The sequence below is a fragment of the Chelonoidis abingdonii genome, chromosome 7, assembly GCF_003597395.2.
Source record: "Chelonoidis abingdonii isolate Lonesome George chromosome 7, CheloAbing_2.0, whole genome shotgun sequence".
Classification (NCBI taxonomy): domain Eukaryota; kingdom Metazoa; phylum Chordata; order Testudines; family Testudinidae; genus Chelonoidis; species Chelonoidis abingdonii.
This window is the reverse complement of record NC_133775.1, coordinates 2,908,415-2,931,651: the sequence shown is the minus strand read 5'-3', so window position 1 is coordinate 2,931,651 and position 23,237 is coordinate 2,908,415. Positions and strand designations below refer to the sequence as shown.

Here is a 23,237-nt window from a genome sequence, read left to right as displayed (position 1 = left end):
CTCTGCAGCTCGGTCTGTGGATTCGCTGCTGGGCAGGGAGTGGACCTGCTCCTCTCACTGGCTGGGCCTGGGGTCACAGCCTCCCTGAGCCTTGTCCCTGTAGCTCCCTCCCTGCTGTAAATCATTTCCCAGCAGCACGTCTGGACAGGCCAAACCTGGTTGGCAGCTGACCTGCCTTGCCTGGGTGTCCCCCCACTCAGCTGGGGTCTCAGCTCCCCCCGTGCTCAGCGCTGCCCTGGCTGTCCCAGTGGGGCAGGCAGCGAGCTCTGCTGCTCTGGTCTCAGCATCAGAGCCAGCGTGAGCCCCCCTCTGGTGTGCAGGGGCGGGGAGCATCTCTCCCCCCCTCAGTCCGGGGCTGGTTACAGGTAGGCAGGTAATCCTGAGTCCAGCAGCCCCTCCCCACTGCCAGCCAGGTCATTTGCATTTTCACTGACCATTTCCATCCCAGCCAATTGGGTCCCTGGATTTAAATTCAAACCCTCGCAGTTACAGGACAGGGCCGGATCCCTGTCCAAGGGGAGAACAGTCACCCCCAACCGGGCTCCAGCCACTATCCTGGAAACCCCAATGACCAGCCAGTCCGACCCCTCCTGCGTCTGCACAGGATCCAGGCCATAGCAGGGCGAGGGGCTTCACCCCAGGGACCTTCACCCAGGTCCCACAGTCCCTCAGCCATCTGCGGCTGCACAGCCACAGTCCTCTGTCCAGGGCTCGCCCTGCAGGCGTGTTTCCCCATGACCCTGGGCAGCCCCCTATGTCTCTTCCACTCCACATCACCAGTCCGTGCTGCCTGCTTGCTTCTCCTGCAGCCTTCCACAGCCTCTTGCTCTCTCTCATGGTCCTCTCGCTCTCTCGGGTCTTCTCCAATCCCATCTGTCTCCAATCCCCTGATGGGAACCCAATCGTGAAGACCTTGTCTGGTTGGGGACCGAACTCTCAGGAGTGCCTGGCTGCTGCTCCAGCTGCTCCCAGATCCTTTGTAGCCCCATCTGGGTCAGGAATCTCGCTCAGAGCGGTCCTCCTCCTCCAACTGCACGATTAACTGTGCCTTGGTGAACTCCCCATGCGTAACTCTCTCTTTGTGCACAGGATCACAATGTCCTTCTTAAGGAGAGATATAGGCCACACTTCACGTTCCCAAGTGGCTCTGGACTCACAGGCTGTGTGCTCTTGGCTCCCCATGGTTTCCAGGAAGAACCCCTGGTGTCAAGCCCTTCTCGTGATCACCACCTCTTTGCCAGGGTCGAGCTGCAGACTCCTCTGCCCCTGGGACTGCTCCTGCAATCCCCAGGGGAAACCCTGCACTGCAAAATCCTTCTCTCTCCCAGGGTCGAGCGGCAAGCTCTCCGCCCCTGAGACTGCTCACTGCAGTCCTCAGGGGGACCCCGTTACTCCAACAGTTCCCTTCTGCTGCGTCACACACTCCCAGAGGTTATACTGCCCCTAAACCGTCCCTCTCTCAGCCTTCAGCACCCTGGTCGTCACAGTGGGGGTGTGCGTGTGTTGACTCTGGCGAGCTCTGCCGGGGTGTTGTGTATGTGGCTCTGGTGAGCCCTACGTACGTGTGTGTTTGTGTGTGTGTGTGTGTGTTGTGTGTGGTGTGTGTGTGTTGGTGTGTGTGTGTGTGTGTGTTGTGTGGTGTGTGTGTGGTGTGTGTGGTTGTCGGGCTGCGCGCGCCACTGGCGAGCCCTGCTCGGGTGGAGCCCCAGCCATCCCATTTTTACTGTAGGAAATATGGTCACCCTATGTAGAAACTTTCTTACAGGCCTGATCCTGCTGCCAGGAAAGCCAAGGGGAAAAATTCTGACCGGCTTCAGCAGAGGCGCAAGGCAGGTGCCTTGGGTGTGCGGTGGAGTTGGGAGTGAAATGTGTAACACAGTGACAGTGCAAGAGCCCCCACCCTGTAGCCAGGGCTTAGTCATGACAGACAGATTTTGCTTGTAAGCGTTCTTCATAAACCAGTGCTGCAGCCGGGGGAGATGTGGCCCAGCTCTGTTAAATGACTTCCCCCAGAGACACGGCAGTTAGGGCTAAGAACCCAGGAGTCCTGCCCCCAATCTCTTGTTCCTACCACTAGCGCGTGCTCCAGAGGAGATCACTGACTGTGCTTGCCATTGCATTTAGAGGGAGGCAGCTGGGAAGGGTTTAAAACAGAGATTTTGTCAAGGTTTAAGGTTTCACATCTTGCCGGCCTTCAAAGCTCTTTTTCCTTGGAGGGCTTTAGCGGTCAGATTTCCCAATAGGTGCAGTATATTCTTTTTCTATCTGCTCTAGGAGGCTGTAAAAAAATGGGAGGTGGGGAGAAATCAAAGAAATCTGGCACTGTAGATGAGTTCCCAGCACAGCCGGGCTCTGGGCAGGGCCCTCACTGAAGCTGGGCACAGACCTAAACAAATCAGCCACGAACATTCTTTGGGATAAGAAATAGAAGTTGCTTCTAGTCCTTCTCCTTTGCCGTCAGGTTGCAACGACAGCCAGTTTACAGGCTGGAACATTAATGTAAAGAGTAACTTTAAAGTGAATATTAGAAAATGCTGCTGGGAAATAAATTGTGAACTTACAGAGCAGATCAGCCCAGCTTAGCCCAGGCTCCTTCAGTGGTCAGGACCAGCTGCTCCAGAGGAAGGTGCAAGAAAACCCTAGGGAGAAACCATGGAATGATGTGCCCATAGGCGATGTTTCTTCCCAGCCCTCATCATTTAGACACTGGTTAATACCCTGAATCCAGAAAGGTGAGATCGTTTCTATTTACCTGCAGATGTTCTCATTATCCATATCAATGTCTAATCCCTTTTTGAATCCTATTAAACTCTTGCCCTACATGATATCCTGTGGCAGGGAGTTCCATAGGCAAATTATGCATTGTGTGAGAAGCAGTTCTTTCACCGGGATTGACATCAGCAACCTGGTCCACAGAGTTACGCTCATCCAAACAAAGAACAGCAGTAATACTGTGCGACTTATGTGCCCAATAAAAACTAACCAACACAGGGTTGATTTTGGGATATCAAATACTCAAAGTGAACTGCCCGTGGATGAGCCCTTCCCCAGGAAGGAACTAGGCACAGAGAAGATTCAGTGGAGACTTATAAATGGGGGAAAATGTGAAAAATCAGGAATACAAACCAAGAGACTTGTAATCTCTTTGCAGGCGATTTGTGATCCAAAGGAGCGACTTGTCGATTATCGGCTGAAGAGCAGCTCATCCACGGCTCACATGCGTGTGGGCTTCAGGGTTCAGTGTCTCCTTTCTCGTTGCTCGAGGCAGCACTTTGAAAAGAGGGCAGCACCGAATATAGGGGCCACAGGCGAGGAAGCAGCTAACGGTGCACACACGCCGGCAGCCCCTGAGTATATTTGCCTGTTATTAGCCTATCATTTCTATTAGGGGAGTACTAGGAAGTCCAGTCAAGCATCGGGGCCCCATTGGGATGGATGCTAAGAAGCCAAGCCTCACAGAAGCTAGTCCCCACAGGGACTATAGAAGGGCCTTCCTCCTCCTGCTCCTTCTCTGTGCCACCTTTCCCTCCAGGCTCACTCCTCCTCATGAAGGGTGCTGTGCTCTCCGTGGTCAGGAGGGTTGGCTGCTTCCTCCGAGGCCGGCAGTGTTGCCCCAGGACTGGCAGGAGGAAAGGGCCACCGGTCACCTCTAGCAAAGGGTTGGGGCTAAGAGCATGTGGAGCCAGAGCAGCACCATGAAACATTCTGACCTTTAACACAGAGCCAGGGAGAGCCACCTCCCTCCCGTCCTGTGTGTCCGATGGGTCCGTTCCATCACCGCTACAATATCCCCTGTTCAAAGGCTTTTCCTCCAGCCAAGCTGTCCTCCTTTTCTCGGACAGCGCACCCAGAAAAACTGCTCCTTGGGAGGAGAAACGTGGTAAGAACCTATGACCGTGTGCTGCTGTGTCACCAGGGAGTGAGGGTGTGGGGCGCTGGGGGACTCCTCAAAGCCCCCTGCTCCTGAGGAAGATCCGTCCTCAGATGCAGGGCAGATGTGGGGGGAAGGGGCTTCAGATCTGCCTGCAGAGGAGACTTGCATCAGCAAGTCCTTTCCTGGCCCATATAGACTCAGCAGGTAGCTCCATCCCCAGCGCTGAGGTCTGGGAACAAGACCTCAAGGGACATCACAGGCAGGGTGGGCTTGAGGTGCAGAAGGGAGAAGACCAGGACAGTGAAGAGCTCCCATAGGCTTGGAGCCTGTAGGCATGTGCCAGGGAAGATCTGCTCTGAAACAGAAACAGCTGTTTGGGGCTCCGCTGAAGGAGCCGCCACTTCCAGAGGCTAAGCAGCAACAGCTGCTACTGTCAAGCCCACCTCCCACTCACCTGATGGTCTAGTCTGAGCAGCAGTCACAGGCTTGGTTGAAAAGTGCCGCCCCAGTCACTTGTCCAGGTGGCTACCTACAGGACAGCGCTCACTGATAGATCAGTGCTGGTCTCCCATAGAAGGAAAGCAGGGAATCCGAGCTGTGAAGAACAATCTGGTTCTCAACATCGCCCCTTCGCTGCAGCTGAACAGTGGGAGGGAGAGTGAATCTGCTGCCTGGAGCCCTAGCCCAGCCGTCGCTGTCTCTGCCAGCTCCAATAATAGAAGAATCCGATATAATAATCTTGGATTCATCACATACCATGTTGAGTGATTGGATTTTCTTTGACATGTTGCCATGAAAATTGACCCAGTGCGGTGAGTGACAGCTCTTAAGGAGCAGGGAGCCAGTGAATGAAAAACACGTGTTTACACCAGCGATTTTATTTCCAGGCGAGGTCTTTGCTGGGGGAGTGGGGCAATTCTGGGGGAGTGCAGGGTGAGAAGGAAGCACACAGAAAGGTTCTGAATAAACAACAGACTATTGGAGATGGTCTGGGGTTAAAATAACCCACCCCTGCCTGTCATGACAGGCCAGTCCCTGCCCCACCCGCCTCAACTCTGGTTCTCGACAGTCTACTCAGAGATCCCACAGCACTTTCCAAAGCTGCAGGTCTGGTGCCAATGACTGGGTACGTAATGCACACCCAGTGCATGCCCACCACTAGCGCATACGGCCTTGTGGAGAAGGCAACCAGCAGCCAGGACATTGGGGTTATATTTCCTACACGTTACCAAACGTGCACAGCAGAGACTGGCAGAGGGGACCCTGGTTTAGCACCTCATCCCCAGCCTGGCCTCTCCATCGCTGTAACAGCCCCAGGACTGCCATGCCAGCACTGCATAGGAGCCCACGGCAGGACGTATGGCCAAGATCTTCCAGCCGAGGGGAAAGATTGTTGCTAAGTGAGTCAGACTAACATTGAATCCATCCCCTATTGGCTCATCGCACGCCTGAGAGCAGACACTTGGAAAAGGCCTGGCACCGCGCCGCCCCCCCCACCCCAGGCTGTGATCCTGTTACATCGCACAGTGCTCCTCAGCTTGGATCCAGCCCGCTGGCCTCATTCCCCACAACGCAGGTGTATCAGACTGCGCTCCTGCGGCAGGCACGGCCTGTGCTGACAGGGTGCACCAGGCCAGGAAAGCAATACTCAGCCAGCCACAAAGAGACGGAGCAGCTTCATCCCACAGCCGCCTCCTGCTCAACTCCAGCACCATTACAAAGGGGCCTTTAATACCAAGCTAACATGAACCGAGAGTGCTGGGCCTTTCCACCCCACACAAGACTGTCTCCCAGCAAAAGCCACCTAGAAATAATGATTCCTTCAGGGCCAAGGAGCTTGCAGGCTTCCTGAGATTTCCAGATTTCACCCTCTCTCCCCCCACTCCCAAGGCTTCTTGAAGTTAATGTTCTTAGGCCTGGATGTGAGGGGCAAAGGAAAAGATCCATGTGGTAACAGGAGGCGACTGATCTCTTTTACATAGAACAACTCTCCAGTCCCAGTTTAATCCCCTCTCTCAAGGCAAATGGGATTCTTTGTCAGTAGAAACTTCAAAAGCCCAGCCCTGCTGAGTGTCTGTCACTGATCGGTGTATTTACCTCCAAACAGCTAATCTGTCTCTTTAGCCCTCACTCCCGCTCTTGGGCTCTGCAGTGGGGACCACTGAATTATCAGCATTCAAACCTGGCAGCCAGTGAGAGGGGATCCTGCAAAGCACAGGTGCTTTCATTTCACCTGCTCCCTTTCCTGCTCCTTTGCGATGTTGAAAGACAGCCTCAAAGATTCTTGATTTTCAAACACACTTTGGAGTTTTTTCAATGCTTGTTTTTCACATCAGAAATCTCAGGGCCTGCCTTAGCCGAGAGACGCTGAGACAGCCACATCTCACTCTCAGCATGCAAGCTGGGAACTCCCAAGTTCTAGTCCTGGCTGTGTCACTGACTTACTTTTGTCCTCAGGCAAGTCACTTACCCTCCCTGTCCATCAGTTGCCCCAGGGGTAAAACATGGGCTGTGACCCAGCCTGTGAGAGTCAGGAAGTGCTACCGGAGGAATGCATTTTGAAGATGCCAAGTGCTACTAGAGTATGAAGTAGTATTATGATCTCTTTTCCTGGAGGTCTTGGGAAATTGTTGGCGGATCCGGAAGGTAACTGCACTTCAGCTCTCCCAGCCCTATCTCGTGTGGGTGTGTGACAGGTAAACTGATGCGCAAAGAGAAACGACTCCTTAATGTCACAGTGCTAGTCAATGACAAAGTCGGGCCCAGAAGCTCTGACACCCATTTCCAGGTGATTGTCTTACCGGATTACACGGAAACAAGTGTGTTTAAAAGTTGAACAGGGCATGGCTAAAACCCAGCGGAGACCTTTTCAGCTCTGGGTTCCAGTGTTGCTGAATTGTCCAACTACACAACAGAGCCGCTGCTGCCTAGTGGATGGAACTTGGCAACCTGGCCGTCGGTTCTGCCCCTGCCTCTGTCACTTAATCTCTGTGACCTTGGGCAAGTCACTTGACTTCCCTTTGCCTCAGTTTCCTAATCAATTAAAAGGGGAATAGCGCTGCTCAGTGGGCTCCTGCAGGTTTCCGGGAGATGTAGCTATCTGTCTAGGTCCTCGTTGGACCCCCGTCACTGGAGTATTAATAGTGATAGAGATGCTGCTGCTGCCTGTTGTGGGTGATAGATGTGGCTCTCAGAACTCTGTGCTGGGCTGAGGGGGTGGCAGGTCACTGCCAAGGGAGGGAAGGAGGAAGGGGTCTACAGTACCTTGGTACCATTTCAACATGGGGCAGTGGCTCTTCTGCCTGGTCTGTTTCATTTCCCCAGGATGTTCTGACTCCCACCTTTACAGAGTCAGCATGCAGCTCGGACTCCATGAACTCCAGTGCACGGCTTTGTGCTTTGAGCTCCGGCAGCACAATCAACTTTCGTCAGCTGTCATGAGACAGAACCTGAGGTCCTGGTGACCTGCCCACTCTTTGGCTGCATGGCCCCTTTGGCACAAGGAGCAGTGGCCCAACTTGTGCTGGGAGCTAGCCACTCTGGAGCAGCAGGCAACCTCCTGGCAGCTGGACAAGTAGGAGCAGCTTCCCCCCATCACCTCCCTCCCTCCCCTGGTTAGATTGTGCTTGAAAATGAGCCCAGAAACCACACAGTCTTTCACCTCTGGGGGACAGTCCCAACAGATGACCCCATTCAAGAGACACTCATTATCCCGGGGACTGGTGAGCGAACCTCACCACGTGGGACGGGGAGTGACACGTGTATGTGAGGGGGGGAGCAGGTGTGAATCAGGGAGCGTGACAACAGGTGTCGCTTTTCCTCACTTACCTTGGGGGTGCCAGGTGCCATGGAATCCTTCAGTATGGAGTTCTTACTGCCAAGAGAGAAAAGCAGAGAGTGAGCGTTCTGGCCACTGCATGACAGCAAGGGGCAGGGGTGGGAATTGGGGCGAGATCGTGCAGGGGAAATAAAGGAGGTTAAATACCAGGGGCCAGGGATCCTGGTTCTGATCAGAGATGGGGCAGTTTAACCAAACTGTCCCAAACTCAAAGGGTTTGGAGGGCCTAGGATGGAGCCAGTCCTGGCTTCGCAAAACCCCAATCCAGCTGACGAGATTTTGCAAAGTGAAATCCGTTCCCTCCTCCTGCTGCTGCTGCCCACCTCTCCCTGTGACCGCGCCGAGGGGCCCGATCCTGTGAGATGCCAAGTGCTGCATGGGAACAGGCTTGAGGGAGAGTGGAACAAGAGGATGCGAGCGAGATTAACCCCTAAAAAGAAGGAGATGAAGAAAACTCCCCCTCTTCCAACCAGTGTGGAGGAGGCGGCAGTTCTACCACTGGCTGGAGTCATTTGTTAATTCCGCTTGTTTCCCATTTAGCGGCGGGGACGAGATCGCTGGCAGGGCCCTCCTCCCCGCCTGCCCCTCCCTGGCATGAGATGCCACAGATTTAATAACACCTTCCCCCCTCCAGACAGGTTAAACTTGAAACAATTACATATCAAAGCCGACATGGTGGGGAGGCCTGCACTGCAATTTTTTGGTTATTAAAGTAATCTCTCTCATGTAAATTCTCCTGCTAACACGCTGCAAACAGCATTAGGAAATAAATTATTTCCCCATGATTCGATTTGTCAATGCAAAGCACCTGCAGCAGGCAAAAGGATCTTGAAATATGTTGCCAACCTGATGCCTGCACTTGTAAGTACATTGTGGCGGGGCGGCTGGCTCCCACCTCTCCATAGCCCCGGGGAGAAGATGGATGGATGGATAGGTGGGTGGAGGGGGGAGGTTAGTGGGTGGAGGCGGAGGTTGGGGGGGGGAATAGAATTGTGTTTAATAACAAAATTTGTATGCAAGCCTGCATCCCAGGCTAAGGATGAGTGATCGGCAGCCAGAAAGTATTAAAAAGCCTCGCTAAACAGCTGCTGACAATAGAACAAGACATATCAAATCAGATCTACTTCAGAAACATTAATATACACACACACAGACCCGCACACACACTCTCCTTTCTTCCCAATCACAGCAATATGGGAGACATCAATACATTCTTATGAGACTTTTAGAAGATCAACATGGTACTAGATGTGACACAAAAGCAATGTGGCTGTCATGTTTGCTTTGTCGGGGACACTTTAGCCCCAGATGCTGCGCTGCAGTGGCAGTGGGGAGAAATTGAATTTGGCCGGCTTTAATCTGCCTTGATTTGGCAGATGGCTGGGTGTTATGAAATGAGAAGGGATGGAGGAAGGTGTTTTCTCCTCAGGCTACAAACCTCCACAACCCCACCACACCCGCCTGCACCCCTCTGTGGGCCTCAGAAGGGGTGAGATAAGGAATTATTTGTCATGATCGGGTCACCAAAGCGCAAGAGATCAAGGCTTTGCTTCCTCTCCGTTCCCATCCCAACGCACAGAAGTCAACGAGGCACTTTTAAAACATGATTCTTAGCCAAACAGCTGCAGTTACTTGGATTCTTTGATGGACATGAACATGGATGAGCGTCTCAGTCACCGTCTCCCTCCCATCTATCCCTCTCTAGGATTCCTGATTATAACAGCATTGGTAATGGGGGTGCTTTGCCTTCCAGAACCACTTTCACAGCCCAGCCTGTCCGTGCCAGCTCTGATTGCAGTGGCACCAGCCGGCTGAACAGGGAGACATGCTGGAAGCTGTTTCTTTCTGTTCTCTCATGCGGAGATTTCAGCAGCACAGGGCCTAGGCCATCCAGCTCCACTGGGACATATTCTACCCACACCCTGTGCAGAACAGATGCAGGTTTGCGGCACAGGGTTGAAATGCAGGGGGAGCCCATGCAATGGTTTTGCAACCCGTGCACGTCCTGGAGCACAGCTCTGAGGGTCGTCAAAGGGCTGGTTTAGGGGGAAGGCTGGAGCTGACAGATTTGCAACCACAGGATAGCTACTGCAGGCGCTGCTGTCACTCCACAATCTGGGGGGAGGGGGATCCCTTCCCAGTCACACCCAGCAGATTTCCCCTTTGCACAAGCCAGTTACTGGGGCTGAAGCTCAGAACATTGCTTTCCCAGTGTCTCCAGCAAAACCAGGGTGTGTGTATTCCCTACCACAGGCACACTCTGTGTGTGTTGGGGGAAAAAGAGAAGGGATGGGAGGGGGACACAGGCAGGACAGTGTGGGGTACTGTCTGTGCTGTACCCATCCTGCCCATGGCTGTGAATATGGCACTTTGGAGCAACACAGGATTCACAGAGGAGTTGTGAAGTTGATTCCACCCTTTTTTCCTCTGCTCATTCATTCCAATCTGGTGCAAGCAGAATCTGGCCCTAGATATTATGCAACCGGATTGATTCCTGCTTTTCAATGTTATTGTTTTATTGAAATCATTCTGCCAGGTGTGAAGCAACTTATTCTCCTTTTAGGCAAAATATTATATTTAAAAAAAACAAGTTTCATTCCCTCTGTTGTTAATGGTGCTTGAAATGATTCAACTTAAAAGCAACATTGAGAATCTCATTTATTTTTCACCAATGATACCCTTGTTTGGCTCTTCCAAAGCCTTCCACCTTTGACAAGGAAAGATTAGTTAGTTTCACACTTTTTCTAGCCAGTTTCATTTGCTGGTTCCCCTTCTCTAAGGCCGCGGCTTTGAGTTGCAAACACTACTGAACGGGGGTGGGAGGAGGAATAAATGTTTATTTTAAGAAGTTGTTTCTGTAACCACTGGCTCAGTGTGTCGCACATGCCCTTCTCGTAGACAGTCCACGAAGGAGAGCAACCTGCAGCTGATAGTTACTCAGCCCTCAATGCGCTGACCCAAAGGCCACTGAAGTCACTGGACAGTCTTTCATAGACTTCACCGGGCTTTGGCTCAAACCCATGGAGCTGAAAATCCGACGTTCAAACCCTAGGGATAACTGGGGGCTTGTGTAACATTTTCACTGGATTTGGGTTTAAAATTCATGGAAAGGTTCCTATTATTCCTAGTTTTTGTAATTTTTCAAAGTAAAACCCTACGTTTGGGGCCAAATTTAGTTCAGTTGCATCAGTCCTTTTAATATTAAAAATGAAAACGAAAAAAGAAAGGGAGGGAGTGAGAGAGAGAAATTTGGAACGGACATAAACTCTCATGCCTCTGGGCATAAGCCAACCTCCAGCTCTCGGGGTTTAGGAAAAAACTTTTTCTCGAACAGATTGTTGCAAATGTGCCTGCTGTTGGGTTTCTTGTACCCGCCTCTGAAGCACCCTGCGCTGGCCTCTGTTGGAGGCAGCCACCGGAGCAGATGGACCTTGGATCTGATTTAGTCTGGCAATTCCTTTGCCCCTCTAAATAATAATCTACCATCAAGGCTTAGCAGCACTCTCCTTCACGGGAGGCTGTGCGCTTCCAGGCAGTGAACTGTTAAGAGAAGCTAGCAATGGGCTGAGAATCGAAAGGCCATCAGCAAAGAGAAACCTTCCATTCCATAAACACCGCAGACGAATTAAAAATGGTGAAAGGGAAATCAAGACCTTTAAAGTTCAAACACTTTTCAGTGCCTTTTAAAGTTTTTCGCTCTAGGCTCTTGTGGAGAGCACAATCTTTGGAGACCTAGGAATTCTCTTTAATCACTAAGCAAGTCTGCAGTGGTCTGAAATGATCACACATTTACATAGTAATAACCCCGACACTCCCCACATTATTTCATGGCGAGCATATTTCCACTCGGTGAGTGAGCCATGTGTTTTAAATTATTACCTGTACATAGGAAATTAGTTACTAAGTATGATATTCACAGGCTCCTCTGACACTTCTAATTAAGGTGATTTACACAGAATTATCCTTTGAAATAAAAAAATGGTGTTTTGCTAGCTAATAAAATATAATTACTACCCGTTTTTATAAGTTACAGTTAGTTTTAATCTATTTGGGGAATTGTTTATCTAGTTCATTACAACAAAACAACTTCTTTCTCTTTTGCACAACAAAATTATGAAGGAGAGAGAAAGGGCATGTGGTGGGCGCGGACACCCCACTAGTGCCCAGGGATTCGGGGGAGCCCCTAATTTTTCATCGTTGTGGCTTTTTATTTTGATCAGCTACATGGACGCTTCTATGTTAATCCATTTTTAGGGGATATGCACTTGCACTGTACAGAAAGTGTGTGTGTGTGTGTGTAGGGTTGTGATGGTCTCAGACTCCAGGATGGAAAGTCACTGACTCAGATGGCTGAAGCTAAATCCCCATCGGGGGCCTATGTCCTGAGATCATTGTGAAGGCATTCAGCTGCGTCACCCATATTAGTGTTAATGGGTGTCAGGCGGCCAGATACCCATGTGCTGTCGGGAACCCATATCAGCGCTACGGTGATTTCTACCCCTCCATTTATTATTTCACACCAGCTGTTAAGAGGAGCATTCCCCTTCAGCAAAGCTTAAAGAAACAGTCGACAAGGCATGGATGGGCAGGAGCCTTTTAAAAACAGGCTCTGACTTCCCGAGAAAAATCCCCAGTTAATGTTAAACAACTCCCTGCCGTCCCCAGGGCCGCTGCTCTATTACCCAGAAGTCCAACGGGTGGTTATCCACATCCAACACCGCATTCCCTGCAGTCCCAGGGGCATCGGTCCAGAGCCAGCGCCACATTCGCTGTCACGTATAGTGACCACTGCCAGTTTTCCTTCCAAGGAACCTCCTCTGTACAAAAACCTGGGGATGCCATCTCAGGGAGTGGCTGTCCTCCAGCTGCTAACAGACATCGCACACCTCTTGATTCTTCGAGATCACAATGCTCGTGCAATGGAAATGAAGAAGACGCAGCTCTGGGAATCTGGCAGGATGAAAATGTGTATGTGGATTGGCTTGTGTTTCTGACAGAGCATCTCCGGGGCACATCATGCTGACCTGAGAGCAGGGGCAAGCTATGGCCAGGCAGCCTGCAATAGCAGGAGGTTGGACTCCATGACACAGGAGGCCCCTTTGAGTCCTATGACCTATGTTCCTACGATTCCAGCCCATGGAAGATGAGCATGGGGACAGTGAGCTTAGGACAACTGTTCAGACCCTGAGTCCCTAAAATTAGACACATCTATAGTTAGGCACCTGGATAAATGTGGCATCATTTTCAGAAGTGCTGATCCCCTCAAGCTTCCATGGATTTCAAGATGGTCAGGGATGCAACCCTATGCTCTGGGTGTTCACAACCACTGACTGCCAGAAGCTGGGAATGGGCAACAGAGGATGGATCACCTGATGATTCCCTGTTCTGTTCATTCCCTCTGGGGCACCTGGCATTGGCCACTGTCAGAAAACGGGACACTGGGCTAGATGGACCATTAGTCTGACCCAGTGTGGCCGCATTTTTTAATGTTTATTGATTTAAATTTTCATAGTTTCAGGAAATAATGTGGGAGGAGGTCAGACAATTATTAAACATAGCAGATGTTGAGATTCAAGAAGTTAGAGCTTTATCACCATTAAAGCACAAATTGTCAATATCATATGGCAAAATATACAAAGTAAACAACTTTCAATCAAACTCTAATAAGATTTCAAGCAGCATTTGTCTTACTTTGCCTAGCTGTAAATTTCAATTATTACCAACGGAAATATTTGTAGTCCGTTTGTGTGTGTGGTGAAACCAATGTTTCCTGACATTTACCCATAAAAATCGAATCTTCCAAGCCTTCCAATAACTGAGAGAATAGAGGGAGATTTGCTTTTGCTCGCTTGTTTCAGCCCAAGACCCCTTTTCTGGTGCAACTTGTAACTCTAGCAGGTACCATGTTTCCAGAGAGAAATGGGGGTGGGAGGGAAGGAGGGTCAAGTTCACAGGCTGAACATCGTGGATAGCTTTTCTTGGGAAGCAGAGTGGAAGCTGCAGGGCTCCACCCGTGGCTGACTCATAGAGCACCACCTAAGGACCTTTATGGAGAGAACTGGTTGCTCAACACGCTGGCTTCAGCTCAGGAGGATGGACTGGAAGTGTGGTTATGGACCTTAAAAACAGATATGGATTGATAATTAAATAGAATCAACAGGCTTAAGAAGGCTGGGCTTGGGCTAAGGTACCAGGCTACGACTTGGTGGGAGGGGGGTGTTCAGTTCTCATCTCTTTCTGTGTGACCTTGGGAAAATCATCTAATCTCTGTCTCCCTCAGTCCTCCATCTGTAAAATGGGGACAATGTTCCTTTCTCTGTCTATTTAGTGTGTCAGCTCTTTGGGACAGGGATGTCTCTCATTATACACAAACAATGGATAGCACAATGGAACCCTGACCTTGGCAGGCGTCTGTTGTAAGACAAAGTGTTCTGCTCTCAACACTAGTCCATGCTGCTGTCTAAAAATCTTTAAATGCTTTGCATACATCAACTGACTCTCAGGAAAGTGTATTCAAGTGAGATCATGAAGCACCCCCCAAAAGAAGGTTAAACAAAGATGGTTGCGAAGAACGCTGGTCACGGCAAGGTCTGAGATCATTAGTGCTTAGTGCAATAGTCTGGAGCCCTGGGGCACAACCACTGAGCAAATAATTATAAATAATCACACCGATGGAAGAAGTTCCTTGTGCTTAGGCAGTTAAGATCGTTTGTGTTTATTGCTAAATATAAAACTTCAATAAGAAGATATTTAAGATGGGCGAGGATGCGGCCGACAACTGCTGATTGCCACATACCTGTTATTCTTCTCCTATGAAACCATTCCATAAAATAATTCTCATCAGGGCTTTGGCTGGAAAGAGACTTTGCCAGCTCTCATTTGGCTCGCAAATTAGACTTTGTAAAAAGAAACTTTAAATATAAACTTGAAATATTCCCTTTAAAAAAAGTACCAATGGAAACAATTTATTTTTAAAGCAAATTAATGGCCCCAGTAGCAGGATTTGCAACACAAACACCTCAGCCCTGGGGCAGAAGCACCTGAAAATGAAATTTGTCAGAACCCAAACCAAAATGGGCCACTCAGTTTGCATTGCCCAAGCTGGGAGAAATGCAAAAAGGAGGAGGAAAGTGGTGGTGGAGGAAAGTGAATTGAATTTTTTTAATGTCAGTTTAAATATATGGAGGTGTCATTTAAAACCTAAACAGAAAAATTAGGGTTTTTTAAAAACCACATAGGGCCAGATCCTCAGCTGATGTCAACTGGCACAACACCAATAGCCTTTAAAGGAGCTACAGTACATCAGCTGAGTGACTGGCCCATGATTTTTAACTCGACAGGGCCCTGTCAACATCACCCGCTCTGTATTCCAGTTAAAGGATCTCCCAGCACCTGATGTGCGGGGCCAGATTCCCAAAGGCTCAGGACCTACAGTCAGGTCTGGACCTTCCCAAGTGCTCACCACTCAGCAGTGACCACGGTGCCCCTCCTGGCTAGATTTTTACAAGAGCTCAACCCCCCCAGTGGCTTGTGGAACGCTAGAAAACGTGGCGTGTGGGCACTGAAATCCTTCTCCCTGCTCCCCAAAATAAATGGAACCCCGGCAGGATTGTGGCATCATCTGGATGGCATGACACCCTGCCAAGGAGTCACCTAACCCCACTCAAATCCTGATGTCTCTCCATAACCTTACCCCCACGGCCCTGTGACTGTGACACCCACCGAGAACTTGCAAGCCAAGTGCTCAAGGCTGAGCCTCAGCCTGTAGGAATCAACTAGGTGCTGCCTCCACAGCTCTGGTTAAACAGGGCAGTGTCTCTGCATGGAACCTCTTCCCTCCGCGCACCCTGGTTTCAATAGGGGCTGAATGATGGAGTGGAGGTTGGAGGGGAAGAGGGGTTCTCTCTACTAGTGTTTTATTTTCATCTCAGTTCTAGCTTTGTGTTTGTCACACACGCTGCTTAAAACCCAGGCAAAAAAGGAGGCTACAGAAAAAACCCATAAAGGGAAGATAAAAGTCAGAGGGAGAAGTAGGATGTGAGATTGACTTGGGGGCTCTTTGTTACTGCTGGGGTAATGAGTGGATAATTATCCCCCGTTGGTGGAACTGGCACAGAAAAAGGCTCCAGTATCAGATGTACACTGCTTAGGGGGGGAAATGGACCCAAGATTTATTCCCCAGCTCTGTTTTTTCTAGGTGTTCCTTCCATTTCCCCTCTCATGCACAGAACCAGGCTATCTGAAGGTGTGATAGGATCATCTATCTAGTGAGTACATGGCCCCCTGTTGACAGAGTATTGGAGCCCCTCCCATTAATGGCTTTATCATGTGAGATAGGGAAGTACTAGCTCCATTTTGCAGGTGCAGAACTGAGGCACTGAACCATTAAGGGACTTGCCCAGGGTCACACAGGGAAACTGTGGCAGAGCCAGGCATTAATCCCAGGTCTCTGAAGGCCCAGACCAGGGCCTGAACAAGATCATCCCACGAATTTGGGAGACTTACTTTAGGCATCAAAAGTTTTGCACATGGTGGCTAATTTAAAGAGGAAATGGACTTCAGGAGAGAGCCACTACTGCAAAAATTCCGCACCCACTCCCAGCAAGGTGTTTAGAGGTCAGTGGGAGCAGCTTCAGCTTTAGCAGGAGTAAAGCTGGGAGCCAGCCTGCTTCCCCTGGGGTCCCAGAGTTTGTCAGGGTGGAGAAGAAAGGGGCGTCTTTCTCTGGGCCAGGCAGCTGTATTTCTCATCCTTCTCTCTGCACTGGAGAAAGTGTCCAGGGCAGTTACAGTTGTCACCCTCTGATAGCGTGGGGACGACTCTCTTCTCTTTCTCTCTATCCGGGGTTAATCTGCCACGGTGAGGGGCAGATGATGGTCATTCTGGGCAGATAGCTCTTTGCTTCTGGGGCTCAGATCCTGAGAAGACTCACGCATGTGCTCAGCTGTAAGTACACAATCCGTCCAGCCGGGCTCAACAGGATCATTCCCACGCATAAGTCTTTGCAGGATTGGGGCCATCGGTGCAGCCAGCCAGCACAAAACCCACACATCATCTACCCAGCACTGACGCCTACAGGGAGTGTGTTTGTTATCTAGTAAATGTGCCTCTGCTGTTGCCTTCCACTCCAGCGCAGGATGTATTTCAGTGGTGCAGGAAGTGATCCCCCCATATATATCAGCTGTTAAAGCGCCTTGGGATCCTTCAGGATGGAGGGAGCTCGGAAATTACAAGACGCTGTTTAATTTAATTACGTTTCCACTCCCCATCCTCCCCTATGGCTTCCATCACTACCTGCCCTATCCCCCCGAGCTTCATCTCCTGCACCTCGCTTTTCCTGCTCTCCGGAAACACATGCCCCAGATTTCCCTGCACCCTGGTTTGGCATAACTGAGAAGTTCTCACTTCCTGGCTGGCCCCCTAGTTTGCACACTGTGGGTCTAGAGTAAATCTAGTTTGAACCAGGCTGTTAAGGAAAAAGGTGGCTAATGCAAAGGGCAGGTGTCACGGAGTCCCCAGGTGATGCTCTGGAACTGCTCCCCACTAAGCCAGTCAGGACTTTGGGGAGCCTCCTCTCCCTTGGAGCAGACTTGTTCAGGGCAAGAAGCTCATACGTCTTCACCTCCTGGGTCTCTCCTTGGAGCATTCAGCATCCTCTGCCCCTCCGTGCGCTTCCCACAGCGAGCCCACCCAGGCGGGGTCCTGGGGAAGCCACAGGGTTCTGCACCCCCACTTTGCAGTCAGACGTGACTCTCAGCCAGCAAAACAGAGGTTTATTCGATGACAGGAACAGGGTCTAAAACAGAGCTTGTAGATACAGCGAACCAGACCCCTCGGCCGGGTCCATTCTGGGGGGCAGTGAGCCAGACCCCTAGGTCTGCACTTCACTCCTTATCCCCAGGTAGCTCCAGACTAACCTCCCTCCAGCCCCTCCTCTCTGCTCAGCTCCTTTCCCGGGCCAGGAGGTCACCTGATCCCTTTGTCTCCAACACTTTCAGTTGGCACCTTTGCAGAGGAGGGGCCCAGGCCATCAGTTGCTAGGAGTCAGAGTGCCAGGCATTCAGGTGCACTGGCCCCTTCCTCTGTAGCAATCACACACCCTTATCCCACTACCTAGATACTTAAGAACTGCCTCGGGGACACTGAGGCACCAACACAGTGTTCAGAGAAAACATTAAGAACAGTCCCAGTTCGTCACAGCAGGTTCCCCAGGCAACTGGAGAGCCAGACATGGGCCTGAGCCAAAGTCTCCAATCCAGACACCTTTGAATTTTGGATGCTGAAATCCAGAGCTGAATCTGGATTTTACAGCTGGTGACTGACTTCCTCTCTGATGAATCAGTGCAAGAGCTCAGGACTGGCAAGGCCTGAGTGCTCAACCTCAACCCCCCTCGTTCTGATCCCGCAGGAACAAGTGTCTGAAGTTCAGCCCTGTCAGAGCGAGAGCTGATGTGCTGGTGCTGCTAGCGAGGGGGCTCTTAGAGCCAGCCTGTGCCGGCTGCTGTGACAACTGGGCCTACAAACAAACCCAAACTGTGAGCTCAACTGCAGACGGGATGTAAAAGTTCATAGGACGTCCCAGTAACTTCTCATAACAAACGATGAGAAACAGTGCGAAAGGGAGACAGAAACGTCGTATTGGGTACAGAGAAAAGGCCTCCTGGGATGATTCAAGGACTGTGTTGAAATTACGCTTGTTAAAAACAGGGGATGTGGAGCCAGAAGTTAATGAGCCAAAATGAGCATGTTGGCTATTAAGCCTCATTGGTGAAACAGATGAAGAGGGGATGCGCTATTCCACCCACCAAGCCCTTTCGGGGCCTAAACAGACAGAGGTTTTGTGGCACAAGAAAGAACAAACCAGGAAGAGACAGGAAGAACAGCCAGAAGCTACTGGAGAGAGCCAGCCCACCGTCTCCTGGGACCCCAGGCCTTTCTCATCCTCATCCATAAGGTGTCCTGACCAGAACGGGCTGGAGACAGAAAGGCCCAGATTACATCACCACCCCTGCCAGCTCCAGCTGAATCCCAAGCCCCAGCGGGGGTGATGGTCATTACCAGTTTTGATACCAACGAAGCGACTGCCAAACAAGACAGGGGGTTTCCTTCTAACCATCAGATAAAGAAAAAGGGAACAAGGGATGGTGCTACAATGATTTAATGCTTTACTTTTCAAAGGCTTTAACTGATTTTCCTTCTTTTCTGTTTTTTAATAAAAAGGTTAAAAGCATTTTTAATGATGCGTTTGCCATGGTGCTAGGCAGGTTCAGGTCTCTGCACACCTTATTCACCACCGTTTAATATTGGACAGTGACTGGCTTATGTTAACACCTTTGGCCCATTTATTTCAGCTCGATTAATACATCACTGTCTACTGGGAGGACACCATGGTTATCACTCAGCTGCACGCCAGCATTGCTTGGAGTTTCTCTAAGGCAGCAGGGAAAGAACCCAGCCCCCTGGCATTTGATTAAAAGGGGATGGGAATCTCCACTAGTGTTTTGTAGAGCAAGGTATATGACACACGGTCAAGCAATTCTGATTCTATACACTAGAGGGTGGTGGTGCCCATAGACACCAGCCCGTTCCTTGCAACTTTTTGCAGAGGTTTCATTCACTGCCTTGCAAACAGCCCAGAATTGCCTCATGCAAACGTAACTGCGCTTTGAGAGTACCAGTGTGCTTCCTATGTGGTTGCCTTGGAACAGAAATGCCTGGGCCAATTACTCACAGGGCAGATCCCGACAAACAGGCAGATAATCCACTGCAGGGCTTGTGAACTGGCCACCAGACAAAGCCAGAGCTCAGCAAAGATTCTGCCCTCTGGCTCACTCAGGTCAGTGCTCGAAAGCCGCAGGGCAAAGCAAGCGGCAGGGATGTGGCCGTCCCTTCACGATGCTACCAGAGGACGACAAATAGCCTCGTTGGGGACTTGTCCTATTCTACGGGAGCTGAGCAGAGGCGGGGAAAGAGAACACAGGTCTGTGCCCATGACTGCGTGAGCAGCAGAGGCAGTGAGCTCGCGTGGATCTGTGAGTCTGTGTCAGTGTATGACAGCATGTGAACACGTGAAAAGGGATGTATAAGTGCACAGGAGGATACGTGGAATGTGCACGTATGGGTGTAAGGGTGAGCACAAGTGAGCGTGAAGCCATGTCTACGCTCAGGGGCCATAGTGATGCTGCTGTCGCCCCACAGTGCAGATACAGCCCACAGCGATGAAGGAGCTTTTCCGTTACTGTAGGAACACTGCCTCCCTGAGTGACGGTACCTAGGTCAACGGTAGCCTTCGTTCGTCGATGTGGCTGCGTCTACCCCCAGGGTTAGGTCAGCGTAGCTACAGCGGTGTGGATTTGTTGAGCTCAGTTTCAAGTATAGGCCAGATTTGTGTGGCATGTGTCTCTGTGTGTGTGTGTGCGTGTGTGTGCGAGAGAGAGAGAGAGAGTGACCATGAGTGACAAGTTGAGTGCATGTGTCAGGGGGTGAACACGTGTGTTTCCATGTACATGTGACTCCACGTGAGCGTGTGACCACAGGACCCACTGGGAGTCCATGTGAGTGTGGCCACGTGTGGCGGTATGAGTGAGTGTGTCTGTGTACAGATGTGTGAGGGCTGCGAGCACACCAGCAAATGTGTGTGCGACGGGGATGGAGTGAGGCTGTTGGTGTCTTTCCTTTGGCACAGGGACGGTGCCAGCCCTTCCACAAGACCCCAGCCGCCTACAGGCCAAGCTCACGCTGGAAACCCGTCTGTTCCTTTCAGGTCTGTTCCACTGACGACCGGGCAGGAGGGAAGCACGACAGGGAAATCAACTTGGGTGCCTCTGACAGTGACATCTGCTGCCCCACAAACACACAGCGCTGCCACTGGGGCCAGCAAGCTCCTAGGTGTTGTCTAAGGGAGCCAAGGGGTGAGACTGCAGACGGGCGCAGTTCAAGGCGTCCATCCCTCGTCCCTTGGTAGTGAGTCTGGACATGTAGGGACCCCAGAGGACCTAGAAGCAGCAGCAGCCCAGGGCTGAGACATTTACAGCTAGACGGGACATAGGCCTGGATAACTGCCCCGGGAGCGGGGGGGAACAGCCCTGCCTTGCCCGCAGCGACGGCCCAGGGGAGTGCTAAGTGATTTCTCCCCACCCTAGCTCCATTTTGAACTCGGGTTCTGACGTGGAAGCCAAGGAGATGCCTGTCACAGACCACGAGAGCCCTGAGTGAGGGCCAGATCCTGAGCCAGCACCTCCACTCCCACCGACCCCACTGAGGCAGGATGTGGCCCTAAATTTCAAGCCCTTTTGCTAGGGGAAGTTTCAGCAAGCTCCCCCGGCCCGGCTGCCTGCGTCAGCTGCTTGGCTCCAAGCTTTGGGCCTGGCCAAGCCGCCTTACACAGGCTGTCGGGCAAGCTTCTGCGAAGATCAATCAGGAGATGGGGAAGGTGTCCTCGGCTGCCTGGCAGAAAGTACTGTGAGGCACTTAATAGGACCTGTCCCCAGGATCTCCCAGGCATGGATTTATGCCTTGCGAGGTCACTTCTGTTGAGACTCTAATAACATGACTTTATTAGCTTTCTTGTTCCTTCTTTAAGATACAGTAGCGAGGGGTGGGGGGGCTGTCATACCTGGGAGGGGGGGTTAGATAGGAAGCATCTGCCCTCCCGAATCCCCTTCTCGCTGACAAGAGGGAGAGGGAGAAAAATGATGCTCCTTCGAAATTTATCATGCACCCAATTACAATGTTAATTGGCAAGTCCCAGAAATCAATTAATTCGCAAATTTTTTTCAATTAAAAATTAAGATAAATCATAAAAACGTTATTAAGCAAAGGCCAAACTCCATGAACTTTTTTTTTTGTAGGCATCTGGATTTTTTTTTAATTTAAATAAAAAAAAAGAAAAGAGCTGTGTTGCCAAAGCCTGATGCCCTTGAGTGTCTTTGCTGAAGCACAGGGGGCTGTCATCAGCAGGACTGGGCTGAAGACAGATAAAAAAATATCGACCGGTCGGACACACTGCTTCTGTTTTATTGATCAGGCGGGAATTTAACTTGCTGTGCATATCCACCGTGTCAGCAAGGGCCACAGGCGAAATTAAAAGTACTTGGCTTGGAGATGTCGCCTTGATATGGCGGAAGGGAGGGGCGGGGGGACAAAGGGGAGATAGGGAAGAAGTGATGAAAGAAACAAGCAGATGGGAAAAAAATAAGATGAAAAAAGAGGAAAGAGCCTGGAAAGAAAGAAAGAAAGAATGAAAGAAAGAAAGAAAAGTTAGCCCACAAGAGAGGGATAAGGACAGGTTGAGATGTCTAGCTCTCCCTCTGTGACGCTCATTCAGTTTCGCTCCCCGACATCCTCTGGAACTATGTTCACCTGTCTCTCTGCTTTTAAGGGGTGAGATTTACTATGTATTTCAATGGAGCTTTCTAAAAAAAATATCTCACTCATAAATGTCTCTAATCTCACTCATTCAAAGCCTGGTAAGTCTGAGGCAGTGGCTGCTCAGGGAGTGCAGAGGCAGCGCCTGCGTGCTGGCTGATGGGTTTATGTCCCTGGGCATAAATCTGGGAGACTGGAGGCGAGAGCCATGACCCTGACATGACATGTGCCAACAGAACTAATTTGGGTTTTACACACTCTATTTATCCTGTTGGGGCTTGGGAGTGCGCCTCGCTTGCCCCTTGGAGACCGGCGGCTTGGTTGGATTCTTTCAGGCAGCTGAAGGGAGGGGAAGGGCTGCCAGTCAATTTTTGCATCATTCAGGCCTCTCCCTGGTCCATGCTAGGTGCCTTCTTTGTGACATAAAGCCCAAGAACTCCCTCTGGAATTAAACCAGCCCTGTGCACGTGGGGATCAGAGCTGGGCAAGCGGCAGCCTGGTTTAAATGCTGTTGTAGGAGCAGGATTCCCTGCAGCAGGGTGGATGGTATTGTGACACTGTGCTGCAGGTCCCATCTGCACTACATGTTCATACCAGCGGTAGGCCCCACTTACAACACAGCAGCCCCCCAAGATAACTGAGGCTGGCAGTGAGGGTGGGACTGAGCTGTATTTGAAGCATGTTCCCAGACTCCGGTGTTCTGGTCCCACAGGGTCAGGGCCCCATTTCCAGCTTCTGGAGAGTGTGGAGATCTGTAGCTATCTCCTTCTTTCCCAGCAGCCCTGAGAGACAGCCCTCTCGGCATGAGCGAGAGCGGAGGAGCCACTGCCAGGAGCCGAGGTAGCAGCTTCTGCTCCCAGCTTGCCTGCCAAAGGAGGGAAGATAGTGAGAAAGGGAAAAGATTGCCCACCATAAGGGGAATGAGGAGGGAAGATTTAAATCCTGGCCGGATTCACTGAAAGCCTCCGTAGGCGCGGAAGCCACTGAATTCCTTGTATCTGGCTTTCCCTCCCTCACCATGAATCAAAGCTGGCACAATGGGATGAGCTGTGCTTCCCCGGTGAGCACCTACCCTGCTTTGAACGGGTCCTTCCTGCTGCCGCACTGCATCCTGCTCCACTTCCCTCTCCCCGACAGCGCTGGCTCTCTGCTTTCTGCCA

General features: G+C 50.9%; 1 protein-coding gene across 3 annotated transcripts in view; it reads right to left on the bottom strand.

Annotated features, from left to right (window-relative positions):
- RNF220 (ring finger protein 220) overlaps positions 1-23,237 on the bottom strand; it is a 338,401-nt gene that overhangs the window by 97,106 nt on the left and 218,058 nt on the right. For all 3 annotated transcript variants that reach the window (XM_075067568.1, XM_032765616.2, XM_032765614.2), the window contains exon 4: positions 7,703-7,748. In XM_075067568.1, coding sequence (XP_074923669.1) covers positions 7,703-7,748 — 46 coding nt within the window. The remainder of the gene's footprint in view (positions 1-7,702; positions 7,749-23,237) is intronic.